The sequence below is a fragment of the Corvus cornix genome, chromosome 4A (assembly GCF_000738735.6).
Source record: "Corvus cornix cornix isolate S_Up_H32 chromosome 4A, ASM73873v5, whole genome shotgun sequence".
Classification (NCBI taxonomy): domain Eukaryota; kingdom Metazoa; phylum Chordata; class Aves; order Passeriformes; family Corvidae; genus Corvus; species Corvus cornix.
Genome location: NC_047058.1, coordinates 6,154,207 through 6,179,978, shown reverse-complemented (window position 1 = coordinate 6,179,978; position 25,772 = coordinate 6,154,207). Strand labels below are relative to the sequence as shown.

At 41.3% G+C, this 25,772-nt stretch overlaps 2 protein-coding genes across 4 annotated transcripts in view; one reads left to right on the top strand and one right to left on the bottom strand.

The window, feature by feature from the left end:
- Positions 1 to 15,182: 15,182 nt before the first annotated feature.
- On the bottom strand, positions 15,183 to 17,605 carry LOC120412042 (translation initiation factor IF-2-like; the record flags this gene model as incomplete). Its single annotated transcript, XM_039572228.1, has 1 exon — positions 15,183 to 17,605. A coding segment is annotated over one exon (540 nt), but the record flags the coding sequence as incomplete, so codon positions are not given.
- Positions 17,606 to 17,886: 281 nt separating this feature from the next.
- Positions 17,887 to 25,772, top strand: part of PCDH11X (protocadherin 11 X-linked) — a 438,889-nt gene continuing 431,003 nt past the window's right edge. For 2 of the 3 annotated variants that reach the window (XM_010402754.3, XM_010402753.3), the window contains exon 1: positions 17,887 to 18,386. The gene's annotated coding sequence lies outside the window, so the exon portion shown is untranslated. The remainder of the gene's footprint in view (positions 18,387 to 25,772) is intronic. The other variant, XM_010402756.2, reaches the window with a different exon arrangement.

Sequence of the window (25,772 nt, the reverse complement as noted above, 5' to 3'; positions counted from 1 at the left end):
AACAAGATTTGCTCTAAATTGTTTGCGTTTGCTTCTGAATATCTGGAAATTTGCTTGTTAAGTGTTCAGGTGGAGGAAAAAGCCTTCTCAGGTGCAGAAAGAAGTAATGCTGTGCAGTCAGTGGAAAGAAACATTCAAACAATTATACACCCTACTGCTTCAAGTCATATTAAAACAATCTATAAGCTAATTCAATGCTAACACAATGTCTCATAAATGGTAAACGGGCCAGATGAACATCCCGGCTGAGCAGGCTGGATGAACAACCTTCCAAGTCAAGAAATGCAGTATCATTGCAGTGTTCAACAAGGTTTTAACTGCCAGTTACACTTTATACCTGCTGCATTGAATCAGTGCTGCCAGCACAGATTTGTTTCCAGAGTGTGTGAAGGCAAACCAATGACTAGCAAGCAAGATTCTGAAGTCTGATGATGTTTTACCTTCTTACTCCATTTCCATATTTTCTCATACAAGCTGGTCAGTAGGAGATAATCAAAGATATTAAAATAGAGGTTTAAGACAGTTCCAGGATGAGTCTAGCCCCTGCTCCCTTCTCCCCAACTCCACAAGCTCCTCCCACAATCTATGTCTGATTATTCAAGGTGAATAAGGGTGAATTGATATTTTTAAACTCCTAACTTTTTTTTTTTTTTTTTTTGCTGTTTTTTACCTCTTTCCTGTGAGGCAAAATTGTTGGATCTAATCATTGTAAGCACATTATCCACTTTTAGAATTTTACTGCAATTCTCTCAAAGAACTGATGGGAAACTTAAATTTGAAGATGATTCTTAATGCCACCTTGCGGGCTTAGTAATGAGCACTTACAGATCTTCTGATTGAAAATTCAGCTGGCTGCCTAGTCCCTGAGATAACTTTAAATTAATAAAACTTCCAAATACTTTTTTCTTCTTAATTTTTCATGATGTTTCTATTTGATGAAAAAGTAAAGCAAAGCAAACTGTGAAGATACAGGTAAACTTGAACACCACTAAGGGTTCTCCAGTTTGCAGATGAGATGACATCTTCATCTTTCATATCCTGGAGTATAAGTAGGGTCAGCTGCAAGATTCATTAGTTGGGATATATGAAGAGATACTTGCAATAATGCTCCTGGTGATTCTTACATTACATTTATAGCCTTATTGTCTTTAAAAATGGAGGCTACACCAGATCCGACAACCTACAGATCTAAGAAATATTTTAAAATATATTAAAAAATAAATAAATAAAAGTAAATTTGGAAGAATGTTTGAATAGTAGAAGAAACTTTCAACTTTTTCACATTGCTGTCTGCAAGCCAAAGTAAGTTCATTTATCTCTTTTTTTTTTTCCTCAAAAAAATTATTTTAGGTCTGGAATATGTCTTGAAAAGCCAAGACAAGAAAAGACTGCCCAAAAAGACAAGGTGGCACATGCCATCTGTCATGCATCCCCAAATGTTAATTACTTATGAGTAAGATTTAAGATCAAAATGGAAATGAAAATGATCTTCAAAGTGTAACTGAAGAGCCATGGCTGTAATTCAGCTCTCTGTACGTCTTGATCCTCTTTATATCACACTTCAACTGAAGTACGATACTTCGACTTTTCACAGAATCTGTATTGCAGCACACGTTACTAATCTGGTACAAATTTCTGCAGCACTAAAGGGCCATATCTATTTGGAATGGCTGTTACAGGAAGTTTTGTATTTATAGAAAATTCAGACTGTAATTAGAGATCTTTAAATAGGCTTGCTCCCCCCACCCCCCCCACCCCCCCTTTTGGTACTATGCAAGAAGAAAGAACAGTTAATTTCTTCATGTTCCATTGATATTATTAAACCTACAGAATGGCGGGGGTAGAGGAAAGGAAGACAAAACTATTGATCTAATTTTGAACCTCTAGATGTGAAATGTTGGATACAAAGGAGCTCAGTAATTTTGATTCCAAGCTACATCCAAAACTTAACAAAGTATATTCTTTTACCCTTAAGATATAAAATAATTTTTTTGTAATAACTTCTGTTTGCTGAAGATTTTGCCCTGAGAGGAACAAAAGCAGCACAAAAATACCTAATCTTCAGGGGTTTCTATACCTTACAAGGGAAAATTCCAGCACAGAGAATAATCACTTGAAAAGAACTTATTTACTTAGCCCTCAGGTAGAAAAGAGTTTATGCACACAGAGAAAATCCAGATAGTGTCTTAAAGAGTCTTGGATATCTCACACGCAACCTCTATTCATCGCTCTAAAACTGAGTAACAGCTTCAAAATCGCTGTTTGCCAGCATCTCTGGAGGAGGAGTCAAGGATAAGCACAGCTATAAAATGCTTCCCAAAAAGACTAATAACACTTTGCAATGTTAGAATGGAAATCTTAATGTTCAGCTTTTCTTCGAAGAACAGTTTCTTTGTGTCCTTTGCTCAGAGAAGGCGAAGTGGCTGTTCAAAGCCCCTTGTTTTGCCGAGGAATGTTTTTGTTGTTACTGCCCCGCAGTGGCTCATTGGAATATGTATGCAGGGTGGTTGTTTTTTTCTGCCTGAGCAGGCATTTGGAGACGGGGAGGGCTGCCAGGGAATCTTTTATATTCACTCAGCCTGCCTTGCAAATGATCTACAGTTATAGGCAAATACAGCTATAATCCAAGGCCACGTTTTCTTTCACATCCTTATTACAGAGCTAATGTATTCCTCGCCTCAATGTATAGATTATATTTTCTACTTACTGATGGTTCTTTAGATTGGATGAAATGGAAAGATTTAGTAGATAAATGGGGAACTGATTCGGAGAACAGGCATTTCATTGAGTGCTCCCAGTGACAGTGAATCCTGTACTATGCCATGAATGGTAAAAACCTCAATGAGTGTAAATACACATCCGTGTGTGTAAATACTCTTTTCTCACACACTGTTCCTCTGTACACACTTTCATTTAACATAACTTATCCTGAGAACAAAAACAAAACTACCTTACACTGTCAATAAAAGTTGTTCTGTATATTTAAGACATGAATTTAGCAACCAGGAACTCATTTTTAGGTTAGTGGTCTGAACATTTCACTACTGTTATGATTTGGCACAGTGAACACATTGCACAGTGACCCAGATTCTCCCTGTGCTCTGCGGCTTTGGACTGCTCTGCCAGCGTCATCCATCTCCCAGGGCAAAGGGGAGCTCCAGTCACACATTCTCAGCCCAGTGCAACTCTTTGCTGGGACTGTAGTCAGAAAAAGGAAGGGTTACTCTGGAGAATTCCAGTGCCAGCTCAGCCTCCTGGCCCCCTCAGCCATGGACACGGTACCTTAATTCTGACACTGGCCTTTGTGCGCAGCAGCAGCAGCAGCAGCAGCACTGTGGTAGCGTAAGAATAAAATTACTTTTTTCCCCACTGTTTTTTCTAACACTTCTTGCCAGTTTGAGTTTAGATACACTTAGTTCTGTAGTCAAATACATTTTCAAATTATCAGATTAAAAGTGCAAAAAAGCACTCTGGAATTCACGATTGCTTTCAGTCAGTGAAGCAGGGAGAATGTTACAAAACACTAAGTCACCCTTCAGTCTGACCTTGATTTGCAATCCACAACTTAGTGAATCTCACATCACATCAGATGTTCACTGGGTTTAAAAGATCAGTGAGCTTACCTGCCAGTACATATGTAGCTTATCTCCTTGTTTGGAGTTCAGCTTGTCAGCACACTAGTGATCTGTGCTCCATCTGCACACGGAGGCAGAATTATTCCGGTCTCATAATACATAGGCTAGCACTGCCCTGTAGTTCCTGTTTCAGCTAAGGAATGTTTATGGGGCTGAGCATACTGGTGCCGTCATCCTAATTTTTCTACATTGTTATTGTACCAGCACAAAGTTCTTGCAATGTGTGGTTTAAAATGCTGGCTGCTCAGCAAATGAGCTAGTGCATGCAGCATTGTAATAACACAGAAATCTGCATGTTGAATTTCAATTATGCTTTAAAGCTTTTGAAACAGAGTGCTTACATTTTCTTTTCAACATGCAATGAAATGTTGGTTGGTTGTTTTTTTTTCCCTTTCTCTACAAGCATCAGCACTGCAAGGCACTAGAGAGTTTCCTTCTGTGTAAGTGATTGTTTATTTCAGCTCCCGTGCCCTGTGGAAAGCCTGCCTAGTGAGTGACCATGTTATAAAAGAGGCTCACTCTGTTTTCAAATCAGTTAATGCATTATATCTCTCTCATGAAAGAGAGGAAATTAATTCTGTGAAAGGCTTTTTACCTTCCCATGTTAAAATAGCCAGTGTAGTAATGCATTTTGGGGTTGGTGCAAAGTAGAAGGGTGCCCAATGATGAGATTTATTTGCAGGAATTTGTCACTGGTGCCTGCAGTCAGGACATGTAAGGGACTGGCTGTTTAGGACAGGAAATAAGAACCATTATTTCTTGAAACTGAGGTTTGCAACTCACTAGCAATCACCTTTTTTATTCCAGGAAGCCTTTGGATTCACCACCCTCTGGCAGGCTAGATTTCATGGTCACTCTCATAGTGCCAAAAGAACATCTTTAATAACTTTAGTAGACCATAAAGTGGAAATAGTGCAAGGCTGGATTCAGTCAGGATGGCAGGAACTGGGAAGGGTGTGTACTGGAGCAGAGCATTCTCATCGTCACATAAACACGGCCACTCTGAATTTACACTGGAATGTTGCAAAGGAGTTCTCACAGCCTAAGAAATGCAGCGGCCACCAAGCAGGCAGGTCTGTACACCTTAACGGCAGCAGTGTGCAGGAACAGAGGAATAAAGCCTAAAAGCAATACAATCATGTTAGAGTGGCTGAATACAATCGTTATTGCCCAGTTTGAAAGGCAGAGCTAATCTGCCCAGCTGCAAATTGTTTTGATGAAGCCACACTGCTTTGAGGGAACTGCACCCTGCTGCACTGGTCTGTGGAGAGAAGTCCATAATCTGCCAGGTGAAGCTAAATTGGGTTAAGGTAATGGCATCTTCCTCACCATGAGCAAAATTACAGGCTGGATCAGGAAAGCATTTTTAAAGTTAGAGATAATTGAAAAGAACAATTTCAGGTTTGAATAAAGTGTAAAATAAGAAATATAAAATGCTCATTTGCCTTCTGTAGGAGCTGAACACTTTATGGTTCTTCAAGGTAATGGAAAAAGAAACAATGAGAACCAAAGTTCTCATTAACAATAATCAAAGAGAAGAATGAAGCTGTAAACTCTGAATAACTACTTCACAGACTTTATTTATAGAGGGGTGCAATTTAAAGCCACTACTGGTTTACGAAACAACATAGGCTCAAAATGAAACTCCAGCATATGAAAATCTTGTTGCCCATAGTTTTAAGAAAATAAAAAGAAATACCATGTACCAATGGTAGTTGTATATTGGTTGTGGTACCCACAGTTGGTCTCCAAGGTGACAGTGAAACAAGAGGTGGAGGAAAAAGTAAAGGAAGCAAGATTTTAAATTTCTTCATGTGCAACGTAAATTAAACATGTGAGTACTATACTACGAGAAAGGTTCTAAGTACTTTTAGGGGCCCTGGTGGCAGAACTAACCACTCTAGCTCTGCTTTTCAGTTTAGTACAATGTCACTGAAGTCCCTCGAGGTGGACAGCTTCAGAACCCACAGAAACTTCCAACACCAATTCTTGATTTACACATGCATGCGCTCTGCTTTTAGAAAGCAAGATAACCAAGAGTAAAATTTTGGATCTTTCATAACTAATGAATATAACAGTAGCCTTGAAACACGGCAATAGAATAAGATCTGTATTTGTTAAGTTTTAATAATTAATCCATTGACACAGCTAAAATGATGATAAGGGGAAAGGAACTGCTCGCCATTGTCACAAGACAGTGCCTCCAAAATTAACAGTAAATTGTGATAAAGCCAAGAAGACAATCACAATGCAGAGACCATAACCACAATGATTTGAATTATTATCCCATATTTTCAAGTAGAACTTGTCTTCTCCATCAACTTGGGTGTTAAAACAAATGAGACAGAAGGAGCTGCTTTGGTAGCAGCCAGATTTTAAGTTGAAGTGACAATGAAGAAGACTCCAAAGTAAAAGTACCAGTTTACCCAGTAGCAGGAGGGGAAGAACAGGACCTGGTCTCCTGAAATACACTGTGACAACAGAGTTGCTTACAGCAAAAGGGCAAGAGGACATCGCCGTTCCTTTCCTGTGTAAGCTTCTTGATTCACAAACTGTGCATTTCCAGAGAGATTTCTTTGCTATAAATGCCAAAGCAATGGAAAATTAGCCTCAAAGAGGGGCCGATATTAAAGATACAGCACTATGTTCTGTGTTTCTTCATTAACATGCTGGTTTTTGTTGATCCCATTCTTCAAGTATAACTTCCAGCAACAGACTGTGCAACACTCCAATGAGAAACTTTACCCTTTACCTTTTTTTGGTCAGAGAAAAAATGGACTCCAGTCGTTCTTTTTTTGGTGTCCTTGGTATTCTAGCAACATGAAGCCGCTTGAAATGTGCTCCCTGTTAAGCCAGATAGCTCTGCTTGTATCAGTAGAACAAGAGGAAGCAGCTAGAGCTGGTGAGTCTGAGCTGAAGGTTTCTTCTGAGGGAGAGTTCAGGTTCTCCACGTCTGAGTAATATGGACAAGCATCTTCAAATCCAGTAAAAGATTGCATCTTTATTTTAAAATCATTAAGGCTAAGAAAAATGTCTGTGAGGATATGGTATTTGCATGGCTAGTTCTTTCATGTTCCACTAGAAAGAGATATGTTAAAGAGAATGGGAGTGCTTGAACAAGACTAATTCAGGCTCATTTGTTTTTGTCACTAGTACATGTATGTGTCAGTGGTTAGTGATTCATTTTTGAGGAAATGACTGGTAAATATCAGTCCAAATTACTGGAGGAAGTAGTGGATAGAGAGGAAGACAGCAATTTCTCATGTATTACAGGGTTGTAAAAGCAAGTTAATGTTAGGAGGATTTTGAGTGCTGGAACACAGAATGTCGCAAATGGGGTAATACTTGGTTTTATCTTATTAATAGAGAAATACTGAAAACATTCTAGAAATCTATCAAATACCTCTACAGGAAAGTTAAAACTAGTCTGAAAAACACTCAGCTTTGCTTTCATTTCATATTAGTCATTGTGAGAACTGTCTTCCGAGATACTGAAGGTTTTATCATGGTTGACTACGTTACACTTAAAACCCTCAGGGTAGCACTACACTTACCTGTGCATAACCCGCAATCAAGTATGAAAAATAAATATTAAAGCACATTTTGGAATCCCTGAGGCCTTGTTTGAGTGGCTTATGCTGTCGACTTTGGTTTATATCATGTTTTAAATTTGGCAGACATATCAACAGCAACAGATACTTTATTTTTAGTTCAGACAAACCATTTTGTTTAACTATGGCTGGAAAAAGCCCCAAACTGCATGGCAGCACAGATTGCAGGTTGAGCTTTTTTCCTTCACAGAGCAATGTGAAACATTTTTATTTCAGGTCTAACATAGACCACAGCCTCTGCTCTTCATTTACAACATGGTGCAAGCAAAAGAGTAGAAGCAGAAGCGGGGAAAGACCACAGTAAATTGCTTTTGCCTTTTTATATGCTGACCCATGGCTATGGTCAGGAGAAAACAATATTCTCTAAAGAGATCTACAGGCTATTTCTTGGTTTTACATACTGAAACAGTGCAGAGCACTGTGGGAACTGTAAAACAAGGTAATGTGTAGTTAAAATAAAGTTAGACAGTGCCATAATGTATATGCTCAGGTGGTAATCATCAATCTGGCATTTACTGCTGCCATGCCTGTGTGGTTTTTCATTAGGACACAACTGCCCACAGCGTAGCTGGAAACCTGGATAGCTCTGGCTTGTATTAAAGGATAACTCCTGAGAAACTGTGGGAGGTTTTACTGAGATCAGCTTCTGGCCTTACTCTCCTCTCACACCCAGTAAGTCTGACACATAACAGACATTCCTATTATCAGTGTAGGATAAGATTTAGGCTTGATCTCATTTAAATTTTATCAGCATGGCTGTTGATCAGCTGTTGTTATTCACACATCTATCCCAGTCCTAGAGTTATCTCTTTAACTGCTGTTGTACTGATGCCAGGGTATGCCAGTAGAAACATTTTATACCTGTGTAATTGGATCTACACTAAAGCGATTGAAATAATGATAAAGCCAAAAGCTGGTCTTGTCTGTGCTGGCAATTTTATGACAGAAATCTGTCTCTGTAGGCAGGGGTTCAGGCACACAAGTGACTACAAGAGCATTGCATGAAGGCACAGCATCAGCTAATCCATGGCAGCTCCTCCCTGTGTGCCCAGCCCTTGGGGACACAGGACAGGAGAGCATTGCGAAGTTGAAGGTGATGGAGTCACCAGGCCCTTGCCACGGGCAGAGGGCACGGACTCGGCCACCTGCTTGGGTCAGATGATGGATTAACTTGTTAAGCTTCAATAACTTGTGAGTGACTCTGAGACCCCTCTCCATGATTCCAGCAATTCCAGTCACTGTGTGGAAATGCTGTGATGGAAGAGCAGATTTCTTCTAGTTGCCCTTACCCTACCTTTTCATTTATTCGAGGCACACAAAGAAAACTTATCAAAACCATGACAGCGACTCTTGTTCAGTAGCTCTCTTCTATACAGAATTAATGTAAAGAACACAAACATAAAAATTTATTCCTGACAAAGAATCCAAAAAATGTGTTCAAGATAGCAAAGTTCAGTAACTGAAACAGAGGTGCTCTGAATGAATACAGAAATAAAGATCTCAGCTACCTGGAGGAGACAGGCACCATAACCCCTAACCCTAACCCTGAGTTCTTTATTTGATGCTCTTGATAATGATAATGATGATAACAATGAAGATGAGGATAAATATCTCTGGATTATTTTATAACTTTATTCATGCAGATAAACTCTGAAACTGAAGCAGAGGCAACTTTTCAGGGTTGTGCCCAAGATCCATTCCTGGTCTGGACACAGAGACTGTCTGACGCCCTATCAGACAATAAAATTATTCTTCCACTCAAATTATGACTCAATATGGTCTATATATTATTGGATATACATTATTTGATGGGATTGGATCAAATTATGTTTCTTCATTAACATAAAGCCAATATAATACATAAACATAAATAAAATTAAAAATATTTTGGGCTACATAGATTAATCAAACTTCACAGTATAACACAAAGGGTTATTTTGGTTCATGAGTTTACATGCTACAGAAAAATGAAAATATCTTCAAAAATATTAATGACCTAATTTGTGTTAACACCCTGAAAGTTTGTCGTCTTTAAAACTCATTTGTTCCTAAATGACTTTAAAATGTTTCCAGAGAAAACAAGTAAGAATATTAGCAAAAAACCCTAGCAGCATGTAATGCAAAATGTTTGTAGAAGTATGTTCTCTAGGATTGTATGCTTTAAATGCATAAAGATTTATGGGACTTGGACCATGTATGGGATTAATACTTTTTTGCCAGGAACTTGATTTCTAATTTCTTTGCCAAACACCACTGAACAACAGTGATGATTTATCCTGGCCTTCTGTAGTCCTGTTTCCATTTTTTAGTTCGCTTTCAGAAGTTCATGAAATTTAGGGTGTTTTCGTGCCCAAGTTTTGCAATTTATACTGATACAGTTAAAGTGCCAAAATCTAATATTCATTGATTAATATTAGTTTAAAAACAGTTATAAGAGTTCAGGAGGGTGAAATCTCACTCACGTAAATCCTCCTTGTACCAGATCAACTACAGCTTTTATCACCATGACCACAGCCATAACTGCCATAGTAGTGCAACCAATTATATCTATTTTTAAACTGTGTATCTGAGACACTTAAGAAAATGTCACCTGTATATTTTTGGTCTCACTTTCTTTTCAAATAACAGGCATAAGTCACCATCTTTTGAAGTAAGGTCTGCCTCACCACTAAGTACCACAAGTACAAAGTTGCTTGCTTCTTTAAATTATATTTATTATGACATTCTGGAATGGAGTATACACAAAAATTTCACTGGATAAATGGGAATTTGAGACGTTTAGGCTATATTAATAGCTACTAGTTATGAAAAGTAATAACCATGTGTTGCAAAAAACCAACAAAATATTTTGTTGTCAATTGTCTTACTATACATCTGCAAACTGCCACGGTCCAGTTCTGTGTATTATTTCATTGTATTTCAATATTACTAGGAGTAAGCATAAGAATGATATTTAATCTGTTTTGGTTTTCCCTTCATATTCTTCAGTCTGAAAAATTACGTGAGCTAATAACTTGGTTTCAACATGGAAATGGCTTGGGATAGCAATTTTTTTTTTTTTTTTTTTTTTTTTTGCCCCAACAAGGATTTTCTTCCTTTAGCAACAAGAAAAATGCTATATAAAACTTGAATAAAATGAATTATCTTCTACTGCACTGAAATCTAGATTTTAAACCAAAAGCAAAGGAGCGGGCTGAACTGAACTAGGCTAAGCTGAACTAGACAAAGGTGCGTTAAGTCTTAAAAAACCGACTGATCAATGTATTTTAAGCTGGTTTTCATCTTTATTTATCTCTTGCTCTTTGCTCCAAAATTCCTGTGAGTATATAACCAGCACTGCCTTTGTGCTTTTTGACACTAATTGAGATAATTGAGAAATATCTTAATTTGAAGCCTTCTGAGGGCCGTTTCCCTGGGTGGTTTGTTGAGGTTGTTACGCGAGATCACGATTTGCGTTAGGCGGCTTGTGAGGTCAAAGCAGCCTCACAATAATCAGTAACTAGGCAGCGAAATTAAGTTGTAATGATGAAAAATATCGCGTGTTTTTTTCCTGTTAAACGCTACAAAGAACCATTTTTTGTAATTTTTAGTTGCGAAGCTGTTGGAGGCCGTGAGGGAGTAGCGCTGCCTGGGGCGCCCTCTAGCGGCGCTGCTGTGGGAAATGCAGCGAGCTCCGGGAACCGGGCCCGGTTCCTCATGGGAGAAACCCTGCGCCTCCAAAATAAAGGTTTTATAACGCCTGTGGGATTATCAACGCATTAAACAGGTTTGGTGAGCAGTGCGGTAAGATACTGTAGAACAAATACGGTTTTGAGAAATAGGTAGAGCATTTTCTGATGCGAGGAGCCTTCCTCCTTTGTGTTTCATTGAGAACCATGATGAGCCATGTTCATGGCTAGCTCAGTGAAGTGCTAACAACAGGTGTAGTTTTGATGAAAAAAACACGTACATGCAATTCCAGACTTTGAATGGCAAAAAGCCTTTTCAGGAAGGAGACTTAAGAGTCCACACGTAATAGCCAAAACTTAACTGAGTGAACATAATGCCCTACGATGTCAACCCAAACCCCAGGTAAGACTGACACGTTGGTCTGTACTGATACCTCAGTGCCCTCGTCAACAAACCATTCCATGACCCTGTTGCGGAAGGAAGGTCGGGAACATTACGTAATCCTGTGAAAACCCTTATACTGAATATTTTGTTATCTAAATTGAAGGAAAGGAATCCACATCCCGGTGGCATGAGATTCTGCATAACTCTCGTTCAAAAGAATTTTTAAATGAACAACTTCACTCACTGCTGAGATACAGCAATGCCTGGAATGGGAATTACTAACCCCTTGGCAACATTACACAGCTAGAAGCATCCATGCCCATTCTCTGGTATTACTTTGCCCCTGGCAGCAGATATTTGTTCAGCAAGTCCTGTCTTGTACTTGCATTGAATGCATAAAGTTCTTGATGGGGTCCAGGTCAGTGTTCTGTCTCAGAAACTCTGTTTTGCAAAGTAATTCCTCCATTCCCTAGCACATGAGGGAGTACATTCTTCAAAGTTAGGGTCAAAGGACTTTGAGACTATGGACATGAGTTCCTCTGTTTCTCTGGTGAGCAGTTTTGGTGCTCGTGTTACAGAGCATGGAAAACCAGGGATCATAATTTCCTCCAAATCCCCCATCAGACTGATCTCTCTTTGGTTTTATATGGCCACCAGTACCATCGGTATTCAGGTGATGACAAAAAGGATGCTAAAAGATATACTGTTTCTAAAGAGTAATGTTTTTCCCTTTTGCAAAATACAATATACTTAATAGCTTAAGAAATCCCAGTCTGATGATGATTTAAAAGTACTTCATTTCAACAAGTCTTTGCTCTCCCAGCAAGACTATACAAGTAAATCTAGGCATGCAACATACTCATAAAATCAATTCCATTTTTGAATGTGAAAATTTTGAGCTGTATCAAGCGATATCTGCATGTGTTTTCATTCAAACATAACTTGAGCAGTATTTAAAGTATTTATATTACCTAAGTATTAATTTTCATATTAAATAAGAACCTGACAGGCACAGGAATTAAAAGATTTGCCAAAAGCCAGATAGAAGAGAGAAGCCTGGTAGAAAAGAAAGATGGGTCTTCCAAGATCCAGATTAGTACCTGATTTACTGCACTCCTGTTGTTCTCCAGCTACAGGTGTGGTCAGGGTAGGTATCCACCTGCTTTGTTTTTGCCCTACACAATCACAAGGAGAAAAATTCTGTACCTTGGCATGGCCACTTCTGTCATTTCTCCAGAAGAAACAGCTCTTTTCTACCCTGGTGGTCATAAATTCAAAATCTCAATCATGACTCTAGCTGATTATTCTTTAATTGCACACACAATTCAGCTGAAAGGGAATGAATAAAAACATATTTATTTAAGACCAACCAATATTTGAAGCCCTGTAATGAATATTAAATTGTATTAAATAATATTTATATGTTAAAATAGGTTAAACACGCCACTGAAGTAAGGAGGGGGGAGAAAAAAAAAAAGGATGTGGCTTTTTGTACTAGTAAGTAAAATATCCTGAAGGTTTATTTTTTCTTTTACAGGAAATCACTTGTAATTGCATTAAGTTGGAAGGAAATTTATTTTTATTGTGGCAAGTAACAGAATAGCCTTTTAGTGCCTTTTGTTTGGAATATTTGAATAGATATGCAATCCTGTTAGTGTGCATCATTCTGAAATTTATAGCTTTCCAGTAGAAGCTAATTTAAAATAATGAAAAAAATATTGTTTATTCTAGCATTTTTGCATGTCTAGACTGCTTCTTAAACACAAGCTGTGCTGTAAAGTACAGCTAAAGACACAATATATTTCAGCTTTCTTAGTTTGTTTCTATTTACAAGACATAAATCCCTAGACACTCTTAAAGATGCAAAGAAGAGCACAGTGCAACTTGTTACGTTTACAAAATGTATTTAAATGAACAGTTTCTGCAGATTTCTATTACTCAGTTTGCTGTTATCAAGGACAGGTATTTCATTAATTCCTAGCTTGAAGACTTGGTCTGATTTTGATCTTATTCGAGTCACTTTAAGCTGCCACCTGTATTGTCATGGATATCATTGCTCCTGGCTCCAGCAGGGAGCTGGGACCACGAGTTCCCCCTGTCCTGCCTTGCACAGCCTCTGCCCTTTGGGTGTGCGTGCAGCAACTCTCAATGTGGAGTATAAAAATTAATGTGTTCTATACATAATTCATGGCATTTAAAAAACATTGTCACTTGACAGCTGAGCTGATAATAAAATTAGTTTGTTCTACCTCCCACTGTTAAGTACGAGACTTCCAGAGCTCCGTGTTTTAATGGTTCTGGCAACACCTCTGTGAGATGATAGCCACCACTGGTGCCTGGCTCTCCCTCAAAAATCTGTGTATTTAGAAATTGAGACCTTTCTAAAATTAATGCAGTCTAAGCTTCCTACATATCAGCAATAGGTGTACAATGTCTCCAGTCCTGGAATGAAAGGAGTAGGTTGCGTAGACACATGTGACAATTGTTCATCCCGATTTGTGGCCATAGGGTTTCTTTTTTTATATATCTGTGTCATTTCTAGTTACTGTTGTATTTGATATAAAGTGATTTGACCTGAAGTTACGCCAGTTTCTTGGCCAAAAAATATTTCCACAAATAATTTAGAAAAAAGAAGATCAGCCACTGTAATTATAGAGCACTGCAAAAGGTGGGGCTCTGAGAGACTCCCTCTGTTTTTGTTCATTAGCAAATCCAAATACAGGATCAACTGGCATTGATGGAGCACAGTGCAACAGTGATAAACATTGCTCCAGAAAATGTAAAACTTGGAAATTTCCATTATTGAGAAGCAGAAGTAAAATCAGGGCTAGTGATTAAAAAACCGAGTGGGATTTATTTTACTTTTTCACTAAATGGGGATGAGGAAAAAAGGAGAGAAAGTAACTGTTGCTCACATATGTATATGGAGAATAAAAGTCATATTTGGGACTGAGGCAAAATCCTAGCAAAATATGTGGTACAATGTGGTTGCAATTTGTTCGCTGAGTTTTTCTGTTGTTCTGACAGCAAAGAAGAAACGAAGCAGAACTATGTGAGGCCTTCAGCAGAGAAAGACCTCCAACCTTATCTGTCAGGCTGGTGAAAGTAGTTCCTTTTTGTTCCCAGTCTCCATACAGCCCCCATTCCCAGTACCGAAGGGAAGGCTTGTGTCTCTTATTTTCGTGCATAGAGACACAAAAGTGAATTACAATCTTTCTTTGCAGCTGTCATCATGTGGTCTCTCAATGACTTATCTGGTGACCAAAGTAAGGCTACTCAAGCAATATATTTTACATGACCTTTGCAAAAATGCTGAGAATTCGTCCTACAAGCAGTGCATTTTTATTAACAGGTTTTTCCATGACTGTAAAGCCAGGAGTTGTATAATATCTATGAGACTCTTACATTTTGAGAAGTTCATAAAAAAACTGGCATCTGTGGGAAGAAGAAGCACAATAATTGCAATCAGGGGAAGGCAGAGGCAGCCCCCTGCTCTGCAAGGCAGCAGCTCCCTGCAAGGCACCCGGCCCCAAAGTCTCAGGGACCTGCTAGGACACAAATTGCTCTAAATCAGCCATGGTGCTTACAGCATCCTGAGGAATGAGCTCAAGGTGCTCTATGGAAACCATATTTCTGACAGTTTGTCTGGTAAGAGCAAGTTTTAAAAAGGGAGCAAGCCTGACCTTCACAGTGTGCAAAACTTTGGCTCTGGTCCTAGCTCTTTTCACATGTGAATAGTTCCTGTGGGGCCTCTTCATGTGCTCAGAGTAACAAACAATTTCAGGACTTAGACCTTGATCTGAATCAAGGGTAGCAGCAATACCTTCTGATGGACAGAAGTATTCTGTCCATAGCATTTTCTGCATGGGCAGAGTTAGTCTGACTTGGACTCTTCAGTTTCATGATGTAGCTGCTCTGGTTTGTAAAACATTCTTGCCCTTTTCCAGGGTTTCCCCCCCAATATCTGTTAAATAAGCCACCTACTCCTTGCTCTTTTTGGTTTTTCTTTTTAATGAAATAAAAATTTTTACTAAATTTGACTTCTGCCTGTGCATTTCAAACACAGTTGAGGCAGCATGCTGGATCCATTGTAGCTTATTCTTAGACATCCCTTGGAAAGCAGGACAGGTCATCCCCCCCAGACATGCCACTCGCTTTCCTTTCTGGACTGGCTGATGCTATCGCAGTTGATTGCTCTTGCACAGGACAAACCATCCTGTAGGTCATTTTGTGTCCAAGCAATCCACAGAAATTCCTTCCCCAATTGCCTCTTCTTAGGTGTAAAATACAGTTGTCCATTATTGCTACTTTAGAAATCCACTGTAACAGCAGCTCAGTGAAATGGGTATTAACAGGATTGACAGCCAGTCCTCATCTGTATGCCACCATTGTGATGTAAACCAAACACACAGAGCTGCACTCTTCTTTTTTATTATCCTTTTGTAGTTTCTGTATGTCCCATTTTATTATAAAATGTTCAGAAATGTTGATAAATGAGTCTCGCTGACTGGTAGGTGCTACTCTCAGCAGTGTGGTGCACGGCAGCCAGGACACGAACTCTAATTTGTGGGTAATGCTCTGTTTGTACATAACGAGGCACCTCTGCCAACTTTATGTATGTGGGACAAAAATAATGAAGTCATAACTTCATTAAATTCACAGAATTTAGCATCCAGTAGAGTAAAATACAATGGGCATTTGGTTAGAGTCAGGCAACTGAAATACGATATGGAAATATGACCTAGAAGAAAAGGCATTACATCTGTTCTGGAGTATTTCAGCATGGTTAATGGCCATGCAATTGTTCATTCCGAGTCCATATTCAAAGAATCTCATTGAATATATGAGTTAACAGGTAAGATGGAGACAATTCACTGAATGACTGGGGATTTTCAGAAGCTGGTTTTAGAACTTGCTCATCCTCTCACTTATATACCTTTATTTCAGAGAAATTCTGGTGCTTAAACTATACTTAGCGATAAAAGTGAGGCATCACCTACACCTTGCTACAGTGAAGAAGGTAAAATAAGGCTTTCACAGACATTTTCGTACTATTTTTAAAGGACACATGAAAAATGTGTGCTGTTAGGGTAAGTGCAATGTCTTCTCTTCATCAGAAGAGTTTAAAACTGTCTTGTCACCAAGTACAGAAAAAATGCTCAGTTATTTACAAATAATTATTGTGTTCACTGAGAAGTGCCTACTGCAGGCATCTGGCAAAATACTGCAAATAATACAAGATACTCAAATTATTAAAATCAACACCACAAATTAACTATTAATTAAACTGTATTTTCACGCAAGCTGAACTCACCACCACAACCTCACTGTGCCTGCAACCAAACTGAGCTGACTATACACGGCCACCAGTCCCCACCCCCGGCTGCATCGACCCGGGCATCGCCCCCCGGGCGGACCCCCCGACCCCAACGCTGGCCCTCCCGGGGAGGGGGGGTCCGCCTCGGGCGGGACAGCCCGGCCCGACGGACACTGGAAACCGCCCGGGGGCGACCCGAGGCCGGCGCTGCTCCCCTCGGCAGCGGGTCCCCGCCGGCGGCTGCGTCCCCACCGCCGTTCTGGAGCCCCCCGATCGCGTCTCCCTCTTAAAAAGGAGCCGCCGAACCGTGCGGGACGCCCGCCCCACGCTGCCAACAGAGCCCCGCACACCCAACATCCCCCGAGCCCGGGCACCCAACATCCCCCGAGCCCGGGCACCCAACATCCCCCGAGCCCGGGCACCCAGCCGCGCCGCCGGGAAGGCTCCGCTCAGCTCCGGGCGCTGTCCCCCCCGCCGCCCCCCGCTCGAAGCCTTTGCGCGGCGCCCGTTCCGCAGCGGGAGCGCGGATCGGCCGGCGGCTGCTCCGCTCGCATCCCGGGCTGCGGCGGGGGCGGTCGGAGCGGGCACCGCCGCACTGCCGGGTTTGGAGGGCGGGCGGCGGAGCCGGGGTTGGCGGCTCCTCCGCGGGCACGGGCGCTCTCCCAGCCGGGGCTAGGCCGAGGGGCCGGGGGCTGATCCCTCATATCCCCCCCTTGTTCCCCGCCGCGGCGCTTGTGCAGGCGGGGAGCCCGGCGGAGGGAAGCAGGAACGCACCGCCGGCGCTGAGCTACCCGGCCGCCCCGGGCTGCGAGCGCCGCGCCCCGCTCCGGTCTCGCTCCGGCCCTGAGTGCCGATTCTGCCCGCTTCTCCCCTGCCTTCTCCCCCGCCGGGCAGTACCGGAGGGCGGGGGGCGCCGGCGGGGACTGGGGCCGCCCCCCGGCGAGGCGGCGGAGCGGCCACGCCGCCGCTTTCGGGGGAATCTCCGAGAGGAGCGAGCAGGGCGGCTCCGGGAGGGGGAACCCCCCTCGGCCCGGCTATTCGCGTCCCCGGCGTCGCTCCTCCTCCTGGCGCTGATGTCAGCCGCGGGGAGGGCCGGCTGGCAGCGGCAGAGCGGGGCGCGGGCGGCCGCGGCAGAGCCGAGCCGGAGCCGCCGCCGCCGCCGCCGCCGCCGGGACAGCGCGGGCTCCGGGGCGCCGCCGGCAGCGCAGCCCGCGCCCCAGGGCCAGCCGGGCCGGCACCGGGCCAGCCCCGCCGGGGGCCGGGCGAGCGCCCAGCGGCGGCGGCTGCCCCGCGGGGGACCCCGCGCTCCGGTGCCCGCAGCCGCCCGGCGAGGGAAGAGCTGCCGGGCTGCGCTGCGGAGCCGCACCGAGTTCAGAGTCTCTCCGCGCAACTTGGGTTACGCGGCCGGACCTCTGCGGACTGGTGTGGGGCTTCCAGGGCGCGATTGCCTTTCCATCGTCTCGCGGCTGCAAAAGCAGATAATTGACTAAACCCAACAGAAATAAAACAAACTCAGGCTACCTAAAAGTTAGGATACCTTTTCTTTTTCCCCCTTTCTTTTGCAATTTTATTCCCTATGTGGAAGTCGAGTGTGATTCGTGCTCGGCACACTGCATGGGAAGAAGCGGCTGGTGCTTTGGATCGAGGATTTGCTGTTGCAAAGCGATCTAACTTCCATGCACTGGGGCAGCCTTCGGTACTCTAAAACGCCTTGATGATGTGCTGAGGAGCCCATGTAGATTGGCATCTTGTGCAGAGAAGGCACTGAAGGTAAGAAGGGGGCTTGGGGAAAAGGAGGATTTTGGTATCCTTTTATATGATATCTTTTGTCCAGCATTCCCCCCCCTCCCTCCCCCACCCTTGGAAGAAGAGCATCAGCGGTTCATCCAGAACAGTATGGATAGGTTGGAACCGATCAAGTAAAATGAAAGTCTGCTCCTGTGAAAAGTACACGGAGCTCACAAGTGATTGCAAGAGCTGTATTTATTTTTAGCCTGGTAACACAGCGCGGTGAGGATGTGTGCTCGCGGCGCGGACAGTGAGCAACTCGCCTAGCTCACGAATGAGGAGATCCGCGGGCTCAGTCTCTGATGGGCAGTTTGCATTGGCTGCTGCATTTTGTTGTATGTGTACCCCCCGCTACCTCCCTAGAGCATCCCATCAGCCTGTTTGATTTGTTGTTTTTTGCAGATATAGTGCCTGCTATTAATGAGAGAGGGTGAGGGATGCGAAAAAGAACCCCAAAAAAACATATGGAACATTTTATTGATGTGATCGTAATCCTGTAATGGAGATTGCATTAAATGAGGATTGCATCAAAATGCCAGGCTGCTGTGGAGAGCAGAGAAAGCAAAAACTATGCTGGATTGTAAATGAAGTTCTTTGATTGAAGGATTTTCTTGAACCATGAAGAGATAGATGTCTGTAAGCTTAAAGTTGATGTGTATATGGAGTACTGGAATGGGATAAAAACCAGATGAAGCTGAAATGTGTTTTAACTGACTCAAGCTCTGGATACAGTTAGAATTGGTTAGAGGCATTGCAGTGATGCCCAGTGAATTCTTGGTTTCAGCTATGGAGACCACAGAAAGGCAAGGAGAGAGCAGAACAGAGAATGACAAGGAGAGAATGTGATCGTGTGGGGAAGGGAAGGATGGTTCGTTTCTGACTTTTGTCATCGTGGTACAGAGCTTGCAGCCTGCTGGCTACAGGCAGAAACCTTGCAGGCGATGTGGAAGGCAAAGGATTTATCTCACTCTCCTTTTGCAGCCTGGGTGTAGTTGCCTGTAAGAAGTAGCTGTGAGGTGCATGGCAAAAGGCAAACAGGGACCTATTTGACCCTCTCAGACACTGCAGGAAACTGAGGTTGGGAGAGATGCAGTCGGCTCAGCTGATCCTGCCTTTTTGAGCTTGAGTTGATAATACATTTTGAGTAATTGTTGCTGCTTATCTCAATAGGCAAAGGAGGGGAGAAGATGTTCAAGTTTATTGAACCGAAGCAGAGCAGAGGAGAGTAGATACTATCAGCTCACCCTTGCATTCTTTTTGTGCTCTGATATATTCTGGCATAGAGAACTGAGCCGCAAAGAGCACCTTCTTCAAGCCTTACTGAAGGGAAGCCTAAAGACAACAAAAAGATTAAGTGAAAGATAAATTTTAACTTTGTGCTGGTCTGCAGTGGAAGTAGCATTGATCCACTAGATTGCACAGGTCAAAAGAGGTAAGATAAGGACCAAAGTTATTTATTTATTTATTTATTTACTAACATTCCACACACACACAAACAAAAGTTGGTGTGTAGAGAAACATCCCAGAGCGCTGGACGCACCATGGCTGAGCACCACCTAAGTTGTAATTGATGTGAGAATCTTCAACAGTGCCTATCTGTAAGCGCAAAAGAGTTGGTTAGATGCAAATCCACATACAGCAAACCAACCCTGAATATCTGATGTTCTCAGGAGGAATTTGTTTTCCCATTTGTGTGTAGAATCTCAGGTAGCATTTCCAGAACTCTGTCTCTGTCTTGCTGTGTATTTGGCATAAAGTTGAGACGGAAACACTTATTTTAAATAAGATGAAGAAAAGCAGTGTAAGCATATTGAATTCCTCTTAAGCATTTTATTTTGGCAAAAGACAACTTTTTGTGAATTGTAAGAGATAGGTTTAGAATATTCATGGCTAAACTCCAGGGAGCTTAGTGTTAGCTCAGTAGGCAGAAGGTTCTTCCTCTAAAGAGGTATCTGGAAAAGGCATGTTTAAATTTCAAGCCATATTCAGTAGAGACTGTTGGTTTCCACATTTTAAAATCTTTTTTTCATGCCTCTTAGGGGAACGATGCTTAATCTGAGCAATAAAGCAAGTATTCCTAGCTCACTTTTTTAATGGGAAGAGCAAGCAGTGTGCTTTAACTGTACTTCTGTATGTCCAATACTCCAGATTTAACTCTATTTTTTATCAAATAACAGCTGTGGAAGAAATTTTGTCCTTTGAAACCATGGCTATCCATGCAGATCTTGGTGTGTATTTTTGCTACAGAAGAACTCTACTTCATGGTTGCATTGTTCATTCTTGCAGCATTTCTTTAAATGTGAGCCTCACTATAGTTAAAGGATAATTTATATTCAGTGTAGTACTGTCTGCACAGTGGAATTGGCTTTATACATCACAGCCTCTGCAAAAAAGGAGATCAAAGATCTGAACCTGTGGTCCTGCATTGCATTTGTATTCTACGTGGACTTGAGTAATCTCACAGTGGAGCCATTCATGCTCCCAAAGTTAAGAGTATGTCAGCCTTTCCATTAGAACATCCATTTGCTTAGGAATTTAACAGCTAGTTTTAAGGGCGGGCTTAAATTGGTCACCTTCATACAGTAAAAAGAAAAAAAGATACCCTAAACAGTGAGGTCTAATAGCATTTGGCACTGTTAAGTTGAATTTATAGAAAGCTTAGTAGAAAACAACACCTGTATGAACAATTGAGAGGTTAAAAGGGAAAAAAAACCCAGCAAACCTTTCAAAAGGCCCTTGTGGATCCAGGTGAGTGTTTCTATCTGGATTTTAAAGGGCCCTGTGAGTGATTTTACTGCTTGGATTTTAAAGGGCCCTGACGAGTGAACTATTGTTAAGCAGGCAAGAGGACTTTTCTTGAGGGAGAACAGCACTGGCTCAAAGCGGGAATTAGTCAGATCTCAGTCTAATGGTTCAGTTTCACACTGCATCAGACCTAATGCCTTTGGCACTCTTCCAGGGGGTTCTTTTGAGGGTTAAGTTGCAAGAACAATAAACCCCAAACCTTATATTGTAACCCGGGAAGTTTTCCTTTCAATGAGCCAAAGAGAACCATTCACTTTTGAATAGTGCTGGTTGTCTGACCGAGGTGTTGGAAGCCTTTGGGGGATGCTGCTGCTAAAGCTCCTTGGCAGGTTGTCCACCTGAAACAGCCATCTCTGTAATCCTGCTTCCCATCAATGGACAGCCAGTGGGAACAATGGTAGAATCCTTTTTTCTAAAGCACCCAAAAGCCTTTTCCAATCCCTGCCTGACGCAGATATCCAGCTTCTCACAACGAAGTAGTTGCTTCATCTGTGCAAAGGATGTGAATGCTTATAACAACTTGGGGCATATTTCAGGTTAGAAGTTACAAGGCTGGAATTACAAATACGTGTGGATCCAAGAGAACAGTTGCACATGCAGTGTAATGCCAATGTACAAGGAGCAGGTTCAAGATGCAGCTTCCTGTTTTCCAAGTATTTTGGACTGGATGAAATAAATGAGTATTGTTTGCCATTTACATAAAAATTCATAGGGGAGATTAATATTCTTCTGTCCCAATTACCTCTTTCTGCAATGAGTTCACTGAGGAAATTTGTATCAGTTGTCTTTTGCCAGTGCGATGAAGTAGCAGTGACCGTTTCAGTGACCGTGAACTGTCTTGGATCTTTGAAAACTCATCCTCCTTGCAGATACACAGGCAAGTAATATGATGCCAGGAGAAGTTAATGTGAAAATTGGAATACAGATAAAAACACTGTGGGATTTAGTCTGTGGATACAATCACATGATGGTAGTTTTGACAGTAAGTAAGAAACTGTGTCACAATTAAGCATTCTTTTCCTTTGAAGTCTGTTGTCATTGCCTTTAGTAAAATCCTGTTGGAAATTATTTCTGATACTTTTCAAAAATGTATAATTTCCCATAGATTATGCAAGATTTAGCCTTTTTGGTCCAGCATGGCCTGAGCCAAATCTTCCTGCAATCTGTGAAAAAATTCCTAGTGGAGCAGGGACTTCCATAACTGCTTTTGCCTTACATTACGTACATACTTTAATTTCTGCCACTCCTTCAGGAGTTCTACGTGTTCATGTGGTATTGAGGGCATTGTTATAGAGGAATTTTGCTTGTAGGGATGGCAGAACTCAGCCAGTTTAACAGCAAATGCTTTACTAACTTTTCAAGGAAGTTCTTTTTAAATGACTGTTGTTTTCCTTAATTTAAGTCGCAAAGGGAACCTACATAGCCAGATCATCAAAGAGCCAAATGTGTTGTTAGAGAGACAGATGAATGTTGAAGTCACTGAAGACTTCCAAGTTCAATAGTGAAATTACAAGCAGAGCCCACTGTATTTAAAAGCCATCTTTGGGGTTTTAACACGGCAGTTCCCTGTGCTCAGAAACTTCGCCTGCTTCATCTTCCTGCCAGGGGAACATCTTGCCTTGTGTTCTACTTTGATGTGATATGGTTGTTTTGGGGAGGATTTTTTCCCTCCAAGCTGGTCTAGAAATAAGATGTCACTGGTGATGTAGTCTGTTTGCATATCAGTGTTTATCTGTTACATCCTTAAGGACATAGTTTTATTATTGTTGTAGGAATTTAATTAGTAATTATGTACGCTCGATGCTGTCTACTGAAGTAGCAAGAAATACATGCTAAAGGGGAAAAAATCAAGTTTGGAATGCTTATGCACAGCATATTTCATTTAACCAACTGTGCTATCTTGTTAAACAAATAAATGTATATGTATGGAAATCTATGATCTGCTGGATACGTGTTCTCACACGTGGGCACACTGCAGCCACATGTTTTCGTGTTTCCAGCTGTATTCCCTGGCACAAGACATAGGCATGCCCACCCCGAGGAAAGTATGAAATACTTGGGGGATGGCTGAACTGCAAGTTCCATAAAATCGAGCATAGGGAACAGTTATAAAAAAGCCAACTGCCTCCTGCTAGCCTGTAACTCAGATTTCATTAGGTCACATTTTGTTTAATAATCCTCCTGAGAAAGGAAGTTTCATGACCGAGTTTTATCTCTGCTAATGGAAGTTATAATTTAAACCCATGTTTAGTAATTTCTGCAGGTTCTTTGATTGCTTTTGTAGTTAGGAAAGTTTGTATCTCCCTGTCTCCTGACAAGTGTGAAGCTGTGTGTCCTGCCAGGCACATGGTTACCTGGATCATTGGTTTTCCTCAGGTGTGATGGTATTTTTCTCCCTGAAATGGAGCGTAGCTTCAACAGGAGGCATTGTGTCAAGGTGCAGGTTGGATTCACAAACTGGAAGGAGATTTTCCTAGGACTTGTGTGATGTTTCTGATGAAAGACCTAGACTTGTTAAATAGCCAGAGAGTGCCATAGCATTCCCTAAAGAAAAGTGCAGAGGAACTCCAGTGTATGGAAATTCCATTAAATGATGACTTAAAAAGAACTGTAATGTGCGTATATAACTCTGAACTCAAATGATTTAGGGCCTCACTATAGTAGTTTGTTTAGATTATAGTTGCTCTCAGTAATTTATAAATATATGCAGTATATAAAGATGAAACTAAAGCTATCATTTAATGGAGTAATGGCTTCACTATGTCAGTCATTTAATTGACCCTTGGAAAATGTACGTGGCAATGTGTTGTAAATCAAAATCTGGAGTGCAAGGCAACACAGTAATAATTTTTGGGATGAAAATTGGGAAAGGAATATGTAAAATTCATTTTCTGTTCATGTCCCTGCCTTGTCCTCACTTGAGGTTTTACCAGAATGAATGGTTTCCAGTGAAGAGTTTTGAAATAGCTTCTGGTAATCGCGACTCTCCTCCAAGAGATCAGTTCAGTGCTTGTCAGATGAGTGTACATCCAGAGATCTCTGTTTCAAATTCGTGTTCAGGAGACCTGTAATTTTATGACTTATGAAAGAAGATGGGATATATAAAGTAAATCAAGAGTTTTGTTGTCCTAGTTTGTTACAGAGGCCTCATCCTCTGACCAAGTGGCAGCTGAATTGGCAGTTATTACTTTTTTATCTTCTATGACTCCACCAGAAACTTCAGGAAAAAAAAACATACTCTTGTACATGTGCAATTGTTTATGGCATTAATGAAATCTGAGGAATGAAAGTTACAGAAGGGTCCTTAGATACTGGGGAATAAGTGTATTTTAATTTTATGTAATCAATCTGGAATAATGAAGGTGACAAAGCAGTCATCATGATGAACTATCATGAGGTTTTTGGGATTCACACAGTCTTCCCCCACCCTCTTTCATATATAAGTCTTTTAAAAAGACAATATATCTAGGAGAACACCATCAACCACACTTTTTTAGCAAGAAACTCCTTTAAAATCCCTCTTTAAACAATTACAGAATTGCGGGCAGTCAGTGATATTTATTTTTTGACAACATGCTCCTTCTATATAAGTTTGTATCTTGCACAGTTTAGATTTACGTACATAGAGAAAGAAAACCATTTTCATGAACTGCACTGGGAGTACCCTAAAGCAGAATGCAAAGTGTGTTTGAGATCAGTTCACAGAACATTAACTTTAGGTGTTTCAAGCTAGAAAGGGGGAGAAAACAGACACTTGGCATATCATTAAAAAAAAAAGAGTTGACCACTTAAAAAAGTCGAGGATCAAAGACTTTAGTACTTTCAAAGAAATGTCTCACTTGTGTCTCTGGTCAGAAACTGTTGTGTTCTAGCTGAGGAATGAGGTGGGATATGTTGAACCTTGGCAGCCTTATGAGCAGTGAGCCCTTCTGGCTGTGTCAGTGCTGAGCCATCGGCGGCACTGAGCAACCTGAGCTCGTGTGCTGAAGGGAGAGATGTTCCTGGTGACTAAATACCAGTGGCTCTCTGAAGAGTTTTGAATGTTTTAATGGAAGTGCTTAAAAATTCCTGCTTTCTTCCGTCCCTGAAAACAAAGTAAATTGAATTTACTTGTGCTCGCTCTTTCTCACTTTTTAAATTTGACTCAGCTGTCTTTGAAATAAGTTTGTTAATTGAAGCTGAAAAGTGGATGTGGGTTGAGTTTGGGGCCAATTACTTATTCTTTAATATTCTTTAATATACATACAACATACGTATTTTGTGGCTCATTCAATGGATAAGCAACAACCAGTCTGTCCAGATAACTGAGTGGAACCCTTGGCACTGGAAAAAGACATGGCTGTATTTTAGGACAATCACACTAAGCAAGAAATAAGTTAGAAAAAAAGATTATTTCTACTTTCCATTAATCTAAACTTAGACAAACAAACAACAAACAGAAGTTAAAACACTGAAGGAAGTTTATAAACAGGAAAAGAACTGGCTGAAATTTACCTGAATTTATGATAAAAATAATTTACTTTTATTCATGAAATCATAGATTCTTTGTAGAATGGTGGGTTA